At 38.2% G+C, this 21,275-nt stretch overlaps 1 protein-coding gene across 1 annotated transcript in view; it reads left to right on the top strand.

Annotated features, from left to right (window-relative positions):
- The window catches only part of UBE2N (ubiquitin conjugating enzyme E2 N), a 36,891-nt gene extending 18,220 nt beyond the window's left edge, over positions 1-18,671 (top strand). Inside the window, exons 2-4 of the mRNA XM_054580202.1 lie at positions 15,680-15,926; positions 16,119-16,259; positions 16,944-18,671. Of these exons, the coding sequence (XP_054436177.1) occupies positions 15,680-15,926; positions 16,119-16,259; positions 16,944-16,984 (429 nt within the window). The 3' untranslated portion in view covers positions 16,985-18,671. The remainder of the gene's footprint in view (positions 1-15,679; positions 15,927-16,118; positions 16,260-16,943) is intronic.
- Positions 18,672-21,275: the final 2,604 nt, after the last annotated feature.

Here is a 21,275-nt window from a genome sequence, read left to right as displayed (position 1 = left end):
ATTATACATATTTGTGTCTGTTTTAGTTATACAGGCATACCTTGTTTTATTGTGTTTGCTTTGTTGCACTTACAAAACACAGGCATTGTATTTTATTAATTGAAGGCAAGACCCTCTCAGCAGAAAGATTACAACTTGCTTTATTGTGAGACTCCCTTTATTGCTGCAGTCTGGAATTGAAGCTGAATATCTGCAAGGTTACATGTGTTAAAATTGAGTTGTATGGGTCATTTCTTCCTCTGGCTTAGTAGCGCAGAACAAAATAATCATTTGAAATTACAGAAGAATAAAAAAATCTACTGAGTTATATACTCCAGCTGGATCTCTTAAGATTTTTACCTTTCAAACCAAATTGATTGCAAATTCTGTGAAATACTACAATTTCTAATCTTGTGCTAATTTGATTTTTAAGCAGTTTCATTTCAAATTCCTCTAAAAACCTTGAAGTAAAGGACTGAATTTTAATATGCTAACTACTCAGTAATGAGGAAATGATTATTATTAAAATAGAGGGAAATGACTACTATCATCGAAGCTGTTAATGGGCCAAAGAAACTTAAGCCTGATGTCTCAGATACTTAGTTTTTGGTCCTTTAAGTGCACAACCTGTAGGGAGGGTATCAAGGGCAAGGCTTTTGAGCAAAAGTATGAAATAGTTTGTGAAGACTGGGTTTGGAATTTTACAAAGTCCTGCTTTCCTGTATACTCCTGCCATTTACAGGCACCATCTGGCTCCTTATGGCCTTGGGCCTAACATTTTTGAAAGTTCTTGGAGTTACATCTGTTAATTCAACTGGTATGGAATGTAAGACACTCGTGGAGCTCAGCATTGGGACTGAAAACATTAGATCTGGGCCTTAACGTATGGGAGTTAGTTTAGTTGGAGAGATAGTGGGGTGGCAAAGAGTATAAGAGATGTATAGAAGGTGTATCCCTACTTTCCAACAGTGTTAAGTAGCATTTAGTCAGTGGCTTATCTTTTGACTAACAGTTGGCTTTCAGAATGGTAGAAATGCTGCCTTGTGGGCAAAATATGTTTTATGGCTTAAGTGGCTTAGGTCTTCTAATTCTTAAGAGCAAAAGAAAAGTTGGGGTATGTGGATGGATATATGTTGGTTATATGTGGACAGGGCACAGAATCTGGGGCCAGGATCTCTGGGCTAGACTTCTAGCTCAGCCAGACACTAGTTTGGACATCCTCACTTGACTTTCTCCTTCTTTATCTGCTTAATATACTAATCTAGCTCTAATGTGGCTGGGAGGTTTAGAGTGCAGAGAATAGGTTCTTTCATAATACTGAACCGTAGTTAGTATTTAATTTTGCAAAGGTGCTGCTTCACCATAATCTAAAAAGAATTAATGTCTTTCCAGTACAGGAAAACTATTTGTGTATGTATTATTTCCACAGACTAGACAACATTAAACAACCCTCTGAACTGGGGCATAGATTGTTAAAGCACAGTGACTATCCGTTTATCAAATGTGTGTAGGAAAACAGGATGTTTGGGGTAAATATATATTGATTTTTTTAGAATTGTATATTCAATTTTTCGTGAGCTAGACAGTAATAAAGTTGATTTTTATAGCTGCTAGTTTTAGTCTGTAACCCAAAGTATTGAAGATCTTGCACTGCACAACTTTATGCATGTGTGATTCATGCAGGCTGTGATGTGAATGGCCCTCTCTTGGAGCTGTCCTGTGTGGCAGACTTGTCAAAGGAAGCCTGTTTGGGAGGAGAGAGAAACCCTGATGTCTGATTGCTTCCTAGTTTATCTTAGTATTCATAATGTGAAAAAACTGAATCTTCCTTCCTGGTGGTTTGGATTTTGGACAAAATTATGTAATTGACACAATTAGATTGCAAATCAGGAACAACTTGTTTTTATTTACCTCACTGAAAATTTCAACAGCTCTGCTTCCATCTGTCTTCTCTGTGAATAGAGGCATAGGCCTTTCCTATTAGTGAAGTTCTCAGCTATTAAGCACTTAAATTTGTTGTGATTACCACATTTAAAACCTGAAATAATTGGTGATCAAGGAAAAGGACTGAGGAAGAAATACATGTTAACTGTAAAAGTATAGTCACTAGCTTGTAGGCCAGGAAAAGTGCCTACTTATGTTATATGGCATGCAAAACGTATTGATTCATTTATCTGTAAAACAACCAGGAAAGCAGAGTGCAATGACAAAGTGAATGAAAAATATATAAACATCTTAAACTTTTTAAGGGCTTCTGTCTTTATCGGAACAAAACATAAACATACTAGAATGTTACCTAGATTTTGGTTATTAGGGACATAGTTCATTTTAAGTAGATATTATATTTTTCTATAAGCAGGTGTGGGGGGGAAGTTAGGAAAAAATGCAGATACTGTTAGCAAAAATTTCTTCCTTACTTAGATATTGTGCCTTGTAATATTCTTCTGCTCAAAAAAGGTGAAATATTGAATAGTAATTACAAGTTTAAAGAGTATTACAAAAGGGCTCCTTCCAGTAAAAAAAGAAACATAACACCAAGGTTTAACTCATTCCAGTAATAAAATGTTCAGTCACTTTTAGTGCTAGAGAAGACCTTTGAAATGTTCTTCAAGGGATTAAATTTTAGAGGGTTGGGGAGGTAAAGGAAATTTATGGTTGCATAACAAATTGGTACACTTAGAATTGGGATTAGACTCAGTTGTCCTAGCTCTGACTTTTTTTCCTAGTGGGTACACCCAGTTGAAGTTAGTCATTTAAGGTGAAATTAATGTCTGCTTTCAAGGCTCTTAAATGAGGTAGAAGTTCTTTGAAAAAGAGGTTAGCTGGCTTTAGTGCTCTCCTCCTTTGACCCCATTTAATCACAAAAAGATACTTAGCTTCTTATTTACGTTTCACTCATACTCTTAACTCTGTTTCTTCACTTCCATATCTGGTTTAGACCTTATATTTTTAGGAAGCAATGGAAACCAACTTTATAAGTAGAAATAATACTGAGTAATTAGGTACCTCACACAATCCTAAAGAGCACCAAGGAAAGAGGCAGCCAGGAATAAGGCTCAGAATCACATCAGAGTGGAGACTTTACTGCTGGAATTATGTGCAGCACACCCTGGGGTATGATTACCAGTGCTGAGCACAGGAGGCTGCACCAGAACCTCTTCAATTGCTGTCTAAAGTAACCACTGTTACTCTCTCCAGAATGCATTCTTTTGTGGTTTAGCTTCTGATACACAGATTTCACCTGAGCCTAGGTCTCCCATACTCAGCTACAAGAGAATTAGGATAAAAGACTAAAGCTTCTAGTGAGGGAGGTGGAAAACCGTAACGGTTGGAGGGAGGGGTATGATTCCGAAACAAGGGTGTTCTAGCTATAGGGTGGTCAAAAGAAATGTTCATTTCAGACTTCATTTTGCCTTATGTTTCTCTGTGACCAGAGATAAGTTTTTCTGTTTTCTACAATTACTTCAAATTCTCACATTCTCTTAAGTTCCCAACTCCAACACTATATTAAGGAAGGGGAGGGAAGATATGAACAAATGGGGGGTGTTACCATTGACTGCGTTGTAGACAGATGTATAGACAGATGACTGAAAGTACACATAGGACTTTAGAATGAGTGACCAACTTTAAAAAACCAGTTAAAATTTTAAGAAAGAAACCCACACTCTAGATTACTTCTAATTTAAAAGCTGATTTTTGTTAAGTATAAATTTACTGGTTTTTGCTAATGCATCACTCATGTAATTTTAGTGAGTACCATACAAAAATGGGCATTTGAAAAATTGCTCTAATTTTCACTCAGGATGAAAACAGAAGACCTTTCTTCTCCCACCTACTAGGTAACATACTCCCGGAATCAAACATATGCCAGTTTTTAAAAAAATTCCTTTTTGGTAGGTTTGTTAACAGTGCTTTAAGGCCCTTTGCACAGCAGCTGTCTCAAAAATGTTACTAAACTAGGTCCCCCCTCCATTCAGAGGTCTAAGACATTATTCAAATCACTGAAAGCTTGTATTTATTTTTTGGACCTGGTGCTAAGGAAAGTCCAGACTATGAAGTGTTATATCATCCATCAAATCAGAAACCAAGAGAAAATGGAGAAGCTTTGCTTCATGAGTCTCCTCCATATTACAGTGCTGTGTACTCAGAAGACATTCTTTACCACCAGGAATTTCATGAGTGTGTGAGGAAGGAGTAGTTGACACTATCTTTAAATGTGATCTCAATATTTAGAAATGTTTGAAAAAAACAAGGAAAGAGGATGGAGATACAAAGTTACTACCTTTCCAGAAAACTTTTAAAATATCTTTAGAAATAAACAACATAATAGACCCTCAATTTAGTCTGTTGTTCATACAGCACACCTAACTCATACCTGTACCTCCTCTAAGTACGACCTTGACATACCCATTCTAAAATGTGTCTTTCAAAAACTGACTTTCATGTATACTTTATACTCACAAGGAAATAAATTCCTGGGGCTAGGGACTCTGTTTTACTCTTCCTTTGAGTTACTCAGTACTGCAATGCTATGTACAAAATAAGTGATTAATACACATTTGTTAGTAAATTCATATTTCAAAGTCACAATAACATTTCAGAGCATAATTGTTTCGTGTAGTATCAAAGATAGATGAAATGTTTATCATATAATAGATAGTTCCAGGCCAAAATTTTATATACCAATTTTCAATCAAATAGAGCAGATTTTTATTTTTATTTTTTAAAAGGTTTTTATTTTATTTTTGGAGGGGGGAGGGAGGGAAAGAGAGGGAAAGAAACATCAGTGCATGGTTGCATCTAGAGTGCCCCACCCCCACTGGGGCCACGGCCTGTAACCCAAGCCTGTGCCCTGACTAGGAATCAAACCGATGACCCTTTGGTTGGCAGTCTGGCGTTCAATCCACTGAGCCACACCAGACATGGCAAAGAAAGCAGATTTTTAAAAAAATTTTACTTACCTTAACAAGACTGTATACTTCTTCAGCTGCAGTCCCAAAAGAAAAGGGGGTGAGGAGAAATGATATTGACTTAAATTAATTGACCTCTTTCATAAAGAACTTCATCATGTTTAATGTAGGACTGAAAATAGTTCTTTCTTAACTTGTATACTATTTACTGTCCTGCTAAACATTTAACATTTAATGTCTTTTTGTTAATTGTCTTTCTATATCCCACTGAGATTAAGAAAACTAGCTCTGAAGCCAGACTGACTAAAGCCCAATACCCTGAACTTCAATCTTGGTTCTGCCACTTGCTAGCTTTGGTTATACTCTTAAGTGGTCACTCCTACTTCTCATTTTCATCATTTGTACAGTGGGTATAAGGATTAAATGAGTTAATGATACATGTAGAGCACTTAAGTCAGTATTTGACACTGTTTTTATTCTTACTTGAGCTTTTCTTGATTTTTTGGATATATGGGAATAGTGCCTGGTAATTGCATAGAGTCCCTGACTTAAAAGAATCTACAAACTAGTGGTGGGAGGGGGGAGGAAAAGACTGCAGTATAACTTGATGTGTTTAGTGGGGCAGAAGAATTGGGGAATGGTAGACAAGGAAATCAAGGAATCCATCCTAACTTTTCCTTGTTAAAGGCACAGTTTATTAGGATTTTCAGATTTTTGTCCATTGCCAGTGATTGGAATAATCTTAAATGCCATTCCTGGGGTGGAAGTTAACCAACTAACACAGCAGGTATAGTAATCTTCATCAGCTCTGTGTGGTACCTAAGCATGCATGCATTTATTCATGAACAAGCATTTATTTAGCACTAAACACCACCATGTGCTTGCTGTAGTTCTCATCTTTAAATAGTTTAGGGTCTGTCAAGTAGACCAACCATTAGTGTGCTAGTTATAGTAAGAGGAGTGGTGGTAATGCACAGTAGATGGAAGCACAGGAGAGACTCTTCCAGACTAATTCAGATCTGAGAAACAACTTGATTAGATATTCCTAGCCTTTCAGAAATCCCTCTCTGGCTTCCAAGTCTCTTCTGTTCTCATCACTGAAATTCACAGGAGCATTGGTCTAGTCTTGGGGTTAGGAGGATTAGAACTTAGAGATTTCTAGCCCAAGTCATCCTACCCCATCTCTGGAAATACAGAGTACTTTCCTATTACTCATCAATTTGGAAATAAAGCATTTCAACAAAGAGAAACCTTGATCTAAAATCTTTTTAAGATTAGTCCTTGGTATGCTCACAGACTTGAAATAGGTTCCTCCCTTTTTTTCCCCTCTGAATCTGCTTACCACTTCAGAAATCATGAGGTTTGAGTGTGCAGGAGGGAGAAATAAGAAAAAGGAGGGTAAGCCTTGAGAAATATTATTCTCATCTGATTTTAGGATAAGCAGGTTTTTTTTAAAGTTAGTGAATTAGGGTAAAATAACATTAGCATTAGTTTTTTCATTTACAAAGGAAATGGGGTTGAAATAAGAAGATAATGTCTTAATGTCCACTAGGGGGTAGTGTGGACTGTAAAAATTAAAATTATTCCTCAATGATTGAGTCTTATATTATCATGCAGTTGCCTTATTTGAATTAATTTTTGTCCATGCGGTTTTCTTGCTACAAGTCATTTTCAAATATAGTCTTGTGACTGTAACAAACAAAAACACTTATACAAATTCCTGGTATAGTGATTCCAGTATTCTGACATTACTTTTTGAGTAGAAATTTTAGAGGAGAAAATAGTGATACTAAAGTTTCTCTACCAAAAATAATTAATGACCTGTAAGTAATATTATTATAACAGGATTGTTTTTGTGTTTTAACTGTCCTATATAGCAGTTACTAGCCTTAATGTGGTTCTTAAGCAGTTGAAATGTGGCTAGGTCCAATTGATGTTCTGTAAGTATAAATGACTGTATTTTGTGGTGTATAATGTGCACCCACATTTTTGTGCACATTATACATGGGATTATTATACCCATGGTATGTAATCATTATACACAGCAAAATACGGTATACACTGAATTTTGAAGACTTAGTATGAAAAGGAATTGTAAAATGTATCATTAATAATTTTTATATTGAGGCCGCCTCACACAACCAAAAGGAGGACGACAACAAATTTAAAAACAAAAAATAACCAGAACTGCCAGAAAATCGAACTGTATGGAAGTCCAACAACCAAGAAGCTAAAGAATAAACATTCATCCAGACCGGTAGGAGGGGAGACAGACAGCCAGAGTGGAGAGGACGGCAAGACATGGCTGGACGACTGCGTGGTCCCACATTTGCATGCGGATAAACTGTGAGGAACAGCTGGGGAGCAAGGCAGACTGCGCAACCCAGGGTTCCAGCATGGGAAAAGAAAGCCTCAAAACCTCTGGAGGTAAAAATCTGTGGGGGTTGCAGCAGCAGGAGAAACTCTCAGCCTTACAGGAGAGTCTATTGGAGAGACCCACAGGGTCCTAAAATGTACACAAACCTACCCTCCCAGGCATCAGCACCAGAAGGGCCCGATTTGCTTGTGGGTAGCGGGGGAAGTGACTGAAAGCCTGCTGAGAGCTGAGCAAGTGGCATTGTTCCCTCTCAGGCCCCTCCCCCACACACAGCATCACAGCACAGCAACCTGGTTTGCCCCGCCCTGGCACATACCCAAGGCTCTGCCCCTTGCAACGTAACAGGTGCACCAAGACAAAGAAATAGGGCCCCAATGAAAGAACAGATCAAAGCTCCAAAAATAGAACTAAGTCACAGATAGCCAGCTTATCATATGGTACAGTTCAAACACTGGTAATCAGGATGCTGACCGAATTGGTTGAGTATGGTTGCCAAATGGAGGGAAAAGTGAAGGCTACGCAAACTGAAATAAACAAAAATATACAGGGAACCTACAGTCAAGGGAAGGAAACCGGGACTCAGATCAACAGTTTGGTGCAGAAGGAAGAGATAAACATTCAGCCAGGACAGAATGAAGAAACAGGAATTCAAAAAAAATGAGAGGCTTAGGAACCTCTGGGACAGCTTTAAACATTCCAACATCTGAATCATAGGGGTGCCGGAAGGAGAAGAGGAAGAGCAAGAAATTGAAAACTTATTTGAAAAAACAATGAAGAGGAACTTCCCCAATCTGGTCAAGGAAATAGACTTCCAGGAGAGCCAGGACGCTCAGAGAGTCCCAAAGAAGTTGGACCCAAGGAAGCACACACCCAGGTACATCATTAATCACATTACCCAAGATTAAAGATAAGGAGAGAATCTTAAAAGCAGCAAGGGAAAAGGAGACAGTTACCTGCAAAGAAATTCCCATAAGACTCTCAGCTGATTTCTCAAAAGAAACCTTGTAGGCCAGAAGGAGCTGGCAAGAAGTATTCAAAGTCATGAAAGGCAAGGATGTACATCCAAGATTACTCTGTCCAGCAGAGCTATCATTTAGAATGGAAGGGCAGGTAAAGTGCTTCCCAGATAAGGTCAAGTTAAAGGAGTTCATCGTCACTAAGCCCTTATTATTTGAAATGTTAAAGGGACTTACCTAAGAAAATGAAAAAACTATGAACAGTAAAATGACAACAAACTCTCAACAACTGAACCCCAAAACTAAGCAAACAAGTAGAACAGGAACAGAATCATAGAAAGAGGTCAGAGGGGAGGGGAAGGGGAGTGAATGGGGGGAAAGGTGCAGGGAATAAGCAGCATAAATAGTAGGTAGAAAATAGTCAGGGGGAGATTAAGAATAGTATAGGAAATGGAGAAGCCAAAGAACTTACATGTATGACCCATGGACATGGATTAAGGAGGGGTGTATTGCGGGGAAGAGCGGTGCTGGGTGGAGGGGAATAAAGGAGAGGAAAAAATAGGACAACTTTTAGAGCATAATCAATAAAATATACATTAAAAAAGAAGAGAATGGGGAGGAGGCAAACCAGCATCCAGAGACACGTGTGTGTGCGCACGCGCGCGCATATGTATGCATGCACGTGTGCAAAAGCCGGAAACAAAAGAACACAACACCAGTAGGTAGATGGAGGATACCAGGCTGGGGCACAGCACTACTGGGGTAAATGGCAAGAAGTGAGGTTGGGGAAGTAAATGGGAACTACATCACAAAAGGAAAAAAATAATAACAATTTTTATATTGATTATATATTGAAATAGTTTTGAATTAAGTGTCCCTTTTTACTTTTTAATGTGGCTTGCATTATATTTTGTGTTGGACAGTACTGCTATAGGCTCTAGAGGAAAGTGTTCATTAACCATTTTTATCATCGTTGTACCTGTAGCTGGCCTTATGATTTGTAAAAAGTAGTATAGTTAGGAAATTGAGCACAGCTTTGGCTCTGTTTCTAATCCCAACTAGAATACATACAGTCAATTCTATAATGAGGCATAATAGAACATTTATGTTTCTATAAAGTTAACTGTTTTAAGCATAATTCTGAAATATGAAGCACAGGGCTAAAATGTTAGGGCATGACACTCAAAAACATCATTGGTAACATTTTAAAAATGCTCACTCACATATACAGGTTGAACTTCTAGATGCCGTCAAGTAGTTTACAGTTGTGTATATAATGAAAAACTGACTTTTGTTTTACTTGTAAACCCTCCAGAGGAGCCTCTATTCGTTAATATTTTAGAATCAGTTAAAAGACATAATGACAACCCTGGCCAGTGTGGCTCACTTGGTTGGAGCATCATCCTGTAATCTGAAAGGTTGTGGGTTCAGTTCCCAGTCACAGCACATCCCTAGGTTGCAGGTTCTCTCCCTGGTCTGGCCGTAGGAGAGGTAACTGATCAGTGTTTCTCTCCGTCCCTTCCCTTGTTTCTAAAATCAGTACGCATATCCTCGGGTGAGGATAAAGAAAGATGTGGTGACAAGAAGTTGGAGTAGACAGAGGAGGCATCATTGAAGCATGTCTCAATTTTATGACTTTTGTGATAACAAAATTAATAGTTGTTGATTGAGTGTAATATATAGCTCTTGGGTGGGATGAACTAAAAAAATCTACAATTGGTATTATTAGTCTTTCATTGCCTTTTTGTTCCTCAGACTATTCTAAATGGAGAAAAACCTGATTACTATAGAGATGATGTGTTGGGTATAAGTAGTTATAAACTGGACCAACTTTTCTTACATGCAAATTACCACTCTTTTTCTAAGACCACTGTTTAATTTACTACCTAAAATTTTACTGTACAGTTCAGTGGTTTCCCAACCTTTTTGGCACCAGGGATCTGTTAATTCAGGGTAGCGGGGATGGTTTGGGGATGATTCGAGCAATAACATTCAAGCTCATGTCTTGTGTGCGGCTGCCCTATTCATAACAGGCCCAGACTGGTACCAATCTTTAGCCCGGATGTTGGGAACCTCTGCTCATAATTCAGTCATTATTTTACAAAATGTGTAAGACTTCACGTTGCTTCATAGCTAACACAAATTGCGTGTGTTTTTAAATAAACAACAGATTTCTCACAGGTCTGGTGGCTGGGGTCTGAGATCTTGGTGCTGCCGTGGTTGGATGAAGGCCCTCTCCTGGGTTACAGATTTTTCATTGTATCCTCATGTGGCAGAAAGGGTCACAAATTGTTAATGAACTTAAAAATGAGAAAAGTCCTAGTTAATGGATTTCAGTTGACAGAATGCCAAGTGTTCTAGTTTACTGTGGTAGAGTTGTGGGATTTGCTCTTTTAGACACAATAAATCTACTGATAATCAGATATGTTTGATGTTTCTTGTTTTTAAAGATTCGATTTTCATTTTTTTTTTTTTTAAAGATTTTACTTATTTTTAGACAGAGGGGAAGGGAGGAGAAGGGGAGGGAGAGAAATATCGGTGTGTGATTGCCTTTCAGGAGCTCCTAGTGGGGATCTGGCCTGGAACCCAGGCATGTGCCCTGACTAGGAATCGAACCAGTGATCCTTTGGTTCACAGGCTGGTGCTCAATCTACTGAGCCACACCAGCAAGGGCTGTTTTATTTCTTTTTTAAGTATGTGCAGTATAAACTCTTGTACACAGTTCAGCAAGATGAGTTTCCTTGAAACTTAATCTTGTTGCCGCTTAAATCCGTACTCTTTGCATTTCTTTTCTACTTCTTCGTGACTAATTTCCTTAACATAGTCTACGGTGCATTCTGTTCTGCTAGGCTTACGCTCAGTTCTACCTGGGATTCAGTCCTAGGATTGCTTTTAAGCAAGTAGGATCACAAAATGCAACTAAGGGTTATTCTGTTTTCATTAAAAAACAAACTGTTATATAATAAATCTTGCGATTTGTTATTGTGCTGTGTTCTTAACCTACATTCTTTTTTAGTTGGTTGTATATGACTATGGCTTTCTTGTATGATTCACTTGTCAAGTCCTTTTACAGTATTATCTCATTTGCCCTTTGTAGCAACTCTGCATGAAGCTGAGGCTCAACAGTGTAAATTACTTGCTCAGAAATATAGTTGAGTAAACAGTGCAGTAGGAATTTGAACTGGTTATTTTTAGACTTGAAGAAATCACACTGTACTTTACTGTCTTTCTACCAAAGAGTAGTATAAAACTAGAAGGTGTTTCACAGTTAACCTTGTGTGAATAAGTAGCAGGAAGGATTTTATTTCCTGCCTCATTTTTGCCTTTTTAAAGGAAAATCTACACCAACCTCTGTGGGTGAGACTTGTTCATTTGGTGTGGATTTTATTCTTTTTTTCCTCCCGTAATTTATGCTGTGGGTTTGTAGTCAGATAATATGCACCTCTTCATTGTATCAAAATCCATTAGAATTTGGGAGCATATCAGGCTATTTCAGAAAGTCTAAAAGCTTATTCTGGATTGTGTTCTGATGAAATCTTACAGTATATGGCCAAAAAGTTCATTTAGGTGTTTTTCATATAATTGCTCTAGTAGAGCTTAGTTGTCTTTAACCTCATTGGAAACAACTTTCTTAGATTGTATTTTAACAGCTGTCATATATTAGGATATGTTTTAAAAATTATCAAAATTCGTGAATTTTTGTGCAGCTGTTTTAATGTGGAAGGTGGAAGAAGATACGCAACATTTTCAGTCTGTTGTTATAATGCAACTAGAACACGAAAAAAGATTTGTGTAGTGTATGGAGAAGGTGCTGTGACTGATTGAACATGTCAAAGTAGTTTGCACAGTTTCTTGATACTACATTGACTTTGTGGCCAAATAATTCTTTGCTGTGGAGCTGTCTTAGGCATTGGAAGATGTTTAGCAGCATCCCTGGCCTCTATCCACTAGAAGCCAATAGCAGGAGATGGTCAACATACTCAAAATATCCAAATCAGTAAAGTTACTGGTGAAAATGAAAAATGAGTGTTTTATATTACAGAAAAAACCATACAGAATTTTTGGCCAACCCAGTAGTTTCATCAGGCTATGTGATATGTTTAATATGTACATTTTTAAAGAAAGTATCCGATTTTGAGAGTGAGGTGAAGATGAGGAAATGAATGCTGTATCAGTCTCTCTGACACTGTAGTGAGAATGATTTTGAAGCTATTTTGGGATATGATCTTGGAGGCCCTTCTGGCAGCTTTTTTTAGCTTTGAGTATTGCTGCTACTATTTTGTGTAACCAGGGAGTGTTGTTTCAGGGCTCTTGGACCTCAGCTTTATCTCTTTTCCAGTCTTACTCTTTATGGCTTTCTAAATATATGGCAATCTGGGGCAAAACAAAAGGAGGATGAGGTGGGGAGAGGTCCAAATTCAAGGAATTTTAGCACCCAGTTCTTTTCTCATTCCTTTACTCCTACTGTTCACCATTAATATCTTTACTTTTTTCCTAAAAACGAAGACTGACCTCTTTTGTTCTAGATACATATTGGAGGACTTCTGAGATGGGAGAGGCTTCATTTTTACTTTTTGAAATTTTTAATGCTCTAAAAATATTTTACTTTGAACCTAAAGAACATTTCGCTGAAAGTAGATTACAGCATTTTAGTTTTTCATTTGGCTTTGCTTTGCTACAATTAAAACAAAGCAAAATCTAGTCTTGACCTAAAGTACTAAAGGCACTACTTTAAATGGTTATGGGTTTAACACACTTCGAGGAAGGAGTTGGTTTTGTATCTTATGACTATATCAGTGTGTGAGTATGCTGACAAAATTTTTTTTAGTATATGCACTGTAGGCTGTAGAATGAAATGGTGTAAGGTGCATAATTTTTTTAGGGGAAATACAGTATTCTCATTCATTGTTTTTCAAAGCTGAGTTAAGCAGTGTTCTAAGTGTTTTTAGCTGTACCCTGCCTATTCAAAATGTTGAAAATGTATTACTAATATGTACAACACACTATTGTCAGTTTGTATGTTAAATATTAATATTTTTCAAGTAGGTACAAATTTTAAATAGAAGTTAGATTATTTGGTCCCACACCTGAAATGATCCTTTTGTTTTCTTGTGAAGTGCAAATCCTACTTTGAATAACACTGCTCTAATGTTGAAGATGAAATTTTGAGTTTATTCCTAGTTCTGTGTAACATCAGATATATTTATAATTCAGTAAGTATTTATTGACCATCTATGATGCCAGGCACTCTTTGAAATACTGAAGCTATAGCAATAAATCAAACAGACACAAAGCTCTCCTTTTATAGTACTTCCAGTCTGATCTAAATGATATATGTAATATATTAGTAGTGATGTGGAGATGAAGTAGGGGAGCAAGGATAGAGAGGGTATGGAATAGGGTGGTATGAGGTTTGCAGTTTTAATTATGGAGACTTCACTGAGAAAACAGATTTGAATGAAGACCTTTGGAGCTGAGGAAGTGAGCCATATAGAAATTTTGGGAAGAGTAACAAGTGGGAAAGCCCCTGGGAGAGGAGTGTGCCTAGCAGGTTGAAGCTAGTCTAGCTGAAACAAAGCAGGCAGGGTGGGGAAAGCATAGCTGAAGATGAGTAAGAGATGGGTGGAGTGAAGGAATTATATAAAGCCTCTTTTAGGGGCTGTTGAATACAGGGAGGGAGGGGTAACCAAGGTCATAATCAAGGAGAACAAGTTAGGAGGCTACTGCAATATGCCGGGTGAGAACTGGTGGTGGCTTGGATCAGACGTGTAGAGTGGAGTGGTAAGAAGCAGTCCAATCATGGATAGATTTCAGAGTTCATAAAAGAATTTGGCGATCAGATTAGATGTGTGGGGTATGAAAGAAGGTGGATCGGTCGGAAGGATAGGTTTAAGGTTAACTGACATGAGCTAGGCTTTGGGGGCAGGAGCAGGTTGAGGGTAGACAGTCATGCTAAGTTTGGGATGCTCATTAGACATTCAAGAGGAGCTGTCAGGCAGGCAGTTATGGATAGAAGATCAGGATAGAGATCTGCGCTGGATATAGTTTTGGAGAGACTTAAGCATGTATAAGAATGTATTCATTATTTAATTGTGCTAGATGAGATCATTATAGAAGTGTGTGGACAGAAGAAGCCCTAGGACAGAGCCTTGGCACACTTCAACATGGGGGTATTGGAGAGATGCGGGAGGAGCCAGCTAGGAGGTTGGTACCAGGCAGCCTGGAGCGTGTGGCTACAGGAAGCTGGATGAAACCTTGCAAGGAGGAGGGCAGACCAGCTGGGTAAGATGGGACATTTAGGTCAAGAAAGATGAAGATTAAACATTGGCCATTTGATTTAACCATATGGGAATCATTGGTGATTTGAACAAGCAGCTTAGTGGCTGAGTCTGATTGGAGACGTGTTCCGAGATGGGAGGGGAGGAGAGAGACCGGAGACAAGTAGAGATAGGTAACTGTCAGGTGGGAGTGAAGCCGTGGGGCAGTAGCTGGTGTAGGGAGGTGGGGGTCAGGTCAAGGTCAGATTCTCCTCTTAATTAGGAGAAATTACACCAAGTTTGTATAATTAAGGGAAGATCCACTAAAAAGGGAAAAACTGATGATTCAGGAGGAAAGAGATGCTAGAGCAATGTCCTTGAGTAGGTGAAGAGGAATTAAGATTTAGTGCTCAAGAGGAGAGGTTGGCCTTAGCCCACAGTGACAGCCGTTTCATCCATAGTGACAGGAGAAAAGGCAGTGCACAGATGCGAGTAGGTGTATAAATGGTGCAGTGGGAACGAAGTTGTTGTTTGTTTGTTTTGGTCTTCTCATGAAATTTTGAAAGCAAGAGTCATCAGCCCAAAGTGAGGATGAAGATGGAGATGTTGGAGGTTTGAAGAGAGAGGAGGAAGAATGTTAGTTTCTTAGGAGAGAGGGAGAAACATAGAAAAGAACTAATAATATGATAGTTGGGGAGCAACAAGGGTCTCTTTCAGTTTCATTGTGAGCCATAGCAACTTAATTGGCATGGTTGTATGTATTTCTGTTGTATGATTAGGAGGGGAGATTTTCATTGGCTTTAAAACTAATTTTACTTTTTTAACAGCTTGGGTTTGAGGGCAAGTTGCCTTAGCTGTGTTTAGTCATCCTAGTGCCCTGCCTTCCTTACCCCCTCCCCTCTTTTCTTCTTTAGTATAAAGTCAGTTTCAGTAGCGTAATTTATCATCAGCATATTTGTAGACATCATAGCTGGAATGTGTATGTCACCAGTATTTGCTTGCAGTTGCGTTCAGCTGATTGTGATCATTTAAATGGCCTTTTCTTAGAACTTTGTGTTTCATAACCTATATAAAACCCCCATCAGGGGATTGGAGAGGTTTAGTTGTGTTCAGTTTTAAGAGATGAACTTTCTAATTTTTACTTAGGTGTTTGGTGAAATGATGTTTCTTTTACAAATGTGTTGTGTTTTTCTGTTGTAGGAAACCCAGCGTTTGCTGGCAGAACCAGTTCCTGGCATTAAAGCAGAACCAGATGAGAGCAACGCCCGTTATTTTCATGTGGTCATTGCTGGCCCCCAGGATTCCCCCTTTGAGGGAGGGACTTTTAAACTTGAACTATTTCTTCCAGAAGAATACCCGATGGCAGCGCCTAAAGTACGTTTCATGACCAAAATTTATCATCCTAATGTAGACAAGTTGGGAAGAATATGTTTAGATATTTTGAAAGGTAAGTGTTAACTTTATCATTTATTGAATACTGCTAAGATTTCTTAATTTTCTCTTACATATTTCCATACTGAGAACCTGTACTTTATAATCCTGCCTTATCTAAAGACCACAGAGGTCTGCGGGAGGGAAATGTAGCAGTTCTGGGGCTGTTTTTTCGTGTTTGATCATTCTGGGCCTCTTGCCTTCATAGATAAGTGGTCCCCAGCACTGCAGATCCGCACAGTTCTGCTATCGATCCAGGCTTTGTTAAGTGCTCCCAATCCCGACGATCCATTAGCAAATGATGTAGCGGAGCAGTGGAAGACCAACGAAGCCCAAGCCATAGAAACAGGTATTTAGTATTCATTCTCTCTCACACCGCTTCCACTTCTCAAAACAAGTTCCTGCTACTTCTTAAAAGGCTTCAGAGTTTTAACAAAAAAAAATATGTTAAAAGGAATAAAAAGATCCTGGTTATAATTTGTAAATAAATATCTTTTAACAGATGATCTTCATGGTCCATCTTACAACCTACCAGGGACCCCCAAATTTAAAGACAACACATAATTGATAGATCTTGGACTTCTGTGTAACCACACCCAGTTTAACAAATACTGTGTGTCTATCATTCATCTAGCAAATACATAACGATAATGGAAAACTTTAGTTGTTTTTGCAGTCCATTCGATTAAATTACATCAGTATATACAGCTGTGGAGTTTGAAATCAATAAGCTTCTTCTACGGATTATAACAAAATTAGTTGGGGGGCATTATATCAATATATCTAGAAATGAAGGTGGCAAAGGGAGACAACTTTTTTCATTCTGGTGAATTTTGTAGAACTCTTGGTAATTAGACATATAGGCAGTCTTTCTACCCTGATCCAGATTATGGAAAATGGCATGAATTTAAGAGATTACAGCATGACATTTCCATAATTAACTTCATAGTGTTTGCCTACTTTTTATAGAGCCTGGAAAGTAATGTATTTAACTAAAGTAAAATAATAATTGCATGTTTGTTTTTGTCTACAGCTAGAGCATGGACTAGGCTATATGCCATGAATAATATTTAAATCAATCTGATCATCAAGTGTGCATCACTTCTCCTGTTCTGCCAAGACTTCTTCCTTTTTTGTTTGCATTTAATGGACACAGTCTTAGAAACATTACAGAATAAAAGCCCAACATCTTCAGTCCTTTGGTGATTAAATGCACATTAGCAAATCTATGTCTTGTCCTGATTCACTGTTATAAAGCATGAGCAGAGGCTAGAAGTATTATCTGGATTGTTGCGAAACGTTTAAAAGCAGTGGCCCCTCTCTGCTTTTACTCATTTCCCCCATCATGATTTAAGTATAAAGCACTGTGAATGAAGGTAGTTATCAGGGTTAGCTGCAGGAGAATGGGTGTTTTTCTTTATTTTTTTTGAGGGGGGAAGTAGTTTTAAATTTATGGGCTCCTTTCCCCCTTTTTATGGTGATTTAATTGCATTGGTTAAAAGCAGCTAACCAGTTCTTTAGAATATGCTCTCTAGCCAAGTCTAACTTTATTTAGACGCTGTAGATGGACAAGCTTGATTGTTTTGAACCAAAATGGGAACATTAAATATTACGGTCCTCACTAATAACATTGTGACTTTGCTGTCAAATGTAGAATCCTCCCTTCAAGAAAAAGCTTGTCACCATTTTGTATGGCTTGTCTGAAAACTTCTGTAAATCCTATGTTTTAGTAAAATATTTTTTGTTATTCTACTTTGCCTTTGTACAGTTCATTTTACTGTGTTTATTTCATTTTCCCAATGTGACAATCGTATTTAAAAATTAAAATTGAATGGAACATTCTGTTTTGGTCTTCACCATCTGACAAGTTGAATGGCAGGAGGTGGATTTTGCCAGTTTATTCTCATTGATGCAAATTTGTATTAAGATATCACTGAATGGAGTATTTTTAAGCTGGCCCTGAGCATGCTTAAAGCATCCGTATCTAACTTTTTTTTTTACCTCCTAGAAATTTGAAAAAAAGTATTTGTGTTGTCTGATTAGCTAGATGATCACTGGTGTCTTGCCACAATGTTTGAAAATTACTGTACTTGAGAGTCCCAGCAAAGCAGCGGTGTGACTGGCTTTGTGTAGGACTTTCACATGTTGTGCCACATATGTGACCGGCATTTGAGTTATGACCCTTTTCTTAGTTCTTGTCTGAAAACTTTGTGTGACCACTGATGTGTGCTATTAGGAAATACCAATCGGATAATGATATGGGGTTTGCTGAGCCACTTTTGAGTCTTCCTCATAGACCCCATGAACAAATCTCAGACTACAGCTTGCGTGTCATCAGAAAGTCGTCTTCATTTGAGAGCTTCAAATCCTCCATGATTTATTCTTATTTTCATCCCTCTAGTATTTGCTGTGGGAGCTCCTTTTATTCTTTTATTCTGATATTCAGTAACATTTTTCTGTAATGACAGAGTTCCTCCTTTGACAAAACTGTTCTTTCCCATTCTCCATATCTAATTCCTGATTGTTGTTATTTTTAAGTTCATCAATGTAGACAGTCCCAAGTATGTAAATATTAATCTATGGGTTGGAACCCTTGTCTCTTGCAGTTTCAAGGTAACGGATATTGTAGCCCATATCTGAATTTCCCCCACTCTTAATCTCGTAACTTTTGGAGTTTCTTCAGAATGTGGTGTATTTTACTGTGCCTCCTATATGTAAGATGAAGAATTATCTATTAAAATTACATTTTCAACATACAGAAGTTTTCGATGACTGGTAACTGGTATTCTACCAAATAAATACATTGCTTGGACACAAATACAAGTTTAATTCATAATAAAATTATTCATAACTGATATTGTAAATTAAAAACACTATTAACAGCAGTTGTCATTTATAACCATTCTTAAGTTGTGTCTTACAACTAAGGAAACAATTTTATTCTGGGGCCAAATTGATCAGCTCTATTGCAAGTGGCACAGCTCATGAAATAACTAGCCTCACATAGTGATTTATAGTTACAAAATTACACATTTAAATCTGTTGCACATAAAATGAGTCTAAATTAAGGCTCTGATATCTACTAAGTTGGTGATAGAAGAACTGAAATGGAATAATACAGTTTTCATTTCAAATCCATGAATTCTTCATTTCATGGCATCGTGTTTTCCTTTATAATTTTGGTGAGCACGCATTGTTTGGTAAAACCTGCTTTCTGTAGCAGTGGATTGAAATAAGAGTCGGTGTGTTCACTGAGCTTTCGTAGGATGTAAGGGGCTCTGGGAGAGGCCAAGGCAGAGCTTGTAGCTATGTCTGGCTTTGGGGCATATTTTTCTTGGCCCGTATGATGTGGTTGGCTAAACATTCTGAATTCAGTGCCAACATTTTTAAAAATGGGGAGATTTACATGAAAATCCAGAATTTTGGTAACATCTCAGTGTCTGGCAACAGAGGACACGTGACCTGCCTTTGTGCTTGGCACCTGGTGGGAGGAGCTGAGTGGTAGCCTCCTCCTCTTATCCAGTGACCCTGCAGTTGGCTAGAGTTTCTGCCTTCTCCCCCAGCCCACCTGCTCCTTTAGGTAGTTCTGTTCTCCTGTAAGTCTTTAAGTTTGTAATTCCTGAACTTAAGAAAAAGTTACTTTATTTGACAAGTAAAAGGGTTTCATACGTGCTCAAGACTGTTATACTTGTTGGGGATGATGAGGTGAATGAGACTGGCTAAGGCTTTCTTTCCCTCATGGACTTTCTAATCTAATGAGAGAGGGGGACATGGAGCAGAAGACAGCAGTAGTGGCTCTGTCTTGAAGAAGGGAAGTAAGTACTTGGGAGGGGCTGGGCTTCTGGATTCCAGCCAGATGGACACCTCCAGGCAGGGAGAACAGCAATGCAAGCTCTGAGAGCCAGGAAAAGAATCTGCATATATTACCAAGTGGCTCTTGAGAATCAACTCAGCCCATTCATGACCTTTTCTGAAATCCTGAGGTGATGATAGGAACATTGTGTTAACTTGTTTTTTAAATTCTGTTGTAGTCTGCTTCGCTGTGATTTGCTTCCATGGTAGTTCTCTCAGAGGCAGCCTGATAAGGTCTTGATCTGAAGTATGTAGAACTTAAATCCTGCTCTAGACCAACAGCATACTTTAATACAAAAATTTAGAAACATTTAAAAATAAGATTAAATACCAATCAGTACAAAAACCATCGGTGCTGGTTCATTAGCACTGTTTAAAGGCTGGAACGTTGTATTCTACAAGACATGCTAAACACAATTTTAGTTAAATGGAACTAAGTGGTGTCATGGAAATGATAGGGATTAGCTTTATTTTTCTATTTGATGGCCCAGAAATCTTTCAGCTTCTCTGGCCACAACAATTTTGTTGGAATAGCAAAGTTTAAAAATATAGCCTTATCTAGAAAAGCTGCCCCTCCCCTAAAATGCCATGATTTAGAGAGCAGCTAACTCATCAGTGTATTTAGGAAAAATGTAATACTTCATTGAAATTATGTGTTTTGGGACCTGGGGCAACACTTCATTTAGCTACTTAGCATGCTGCTTAGTATAAGGAATTATTTTTTAAATGATTTGATCACAAAAACAAAACATGTTGAATGTAATGACTTGAAGTATAAAGAATAAAAACCTGTAATTACCACCAAGACTGGTAATACTTTGTTTTTTTATCTATACCCCCTGCACTAATTTCCATTTTATCATTGAGATGGAATTTGGGAGGATTGGTTCCAAGAGTTGGCTTTCCTGCAGCTGTTACACATTGAGCAAATTCCCATTGGCTGCAAAACTGGGAGCTGGACTAAAGTTTTTCCTGTTAAGTGTAGTCCTCAACATGAGTTTGGGTCCTCCCACCAGCCCCCCGTTTCACCTTTGCCGCTCTTCAGCTGATCTCATTACATACGGGCCGGTGGCACTTCAAGTGTGTGAGTGCAGACTTACTACCAAGCAGAGTGTCTATTGACTTGACAGTTCTTCAGTTACTGGTTATAGAAGCAATATAGAAATTGCCTGAATATTTAGACCTTGCTTATTGTCTCCAGTTGGTGGAGCAACAACTGAAATCCCATTACATATTTTTTTTTTTAAGATTTTAATTATTTTACAGAGGGGAAGAGAGGGCTAGATACAGGTATGTTGATGTGTGAGAGAAACAACCAGGGACCTGGCTCAAAACCCAGGCGGGGGTACCCTGACCGGGAATCAACCTGGCGACCCCTGGGTTTGCAGGCTGGCACACCAGCTTTGCACACTGAGCCACACCAGCTGGGGCTGAAATCCCATTATCCTGTAAAAGTACATTTTATGGTGTTCATTAAGGAGCTTTAAATTTTTTCCTATTAATCATTTGTACC

Source organism: Pteronotus mesoamericanus, unplaced genomic scaffold (assembly GCF_021234165.1).
Source record: "Pteronotus mesoamericanus isolate MK-2021 breed Mesoamerican mustached bat unplaced genomic scaffold, CSHL_Meso_final contig_56, whole genome shotgun sequence".
Classification (NCBI taxonomy): domain Eukaryota; kingdom Metazoa; phylum Chordata; class Mammalia; order Chiroptera; family Mormoopidae; genus Pteronotus; species Pteronotus mesoamericanus.
Note: the sequence above shows the minus strand (reverse complement) of the source record. Positions and strands in the feature narration are given on the sequence as shown.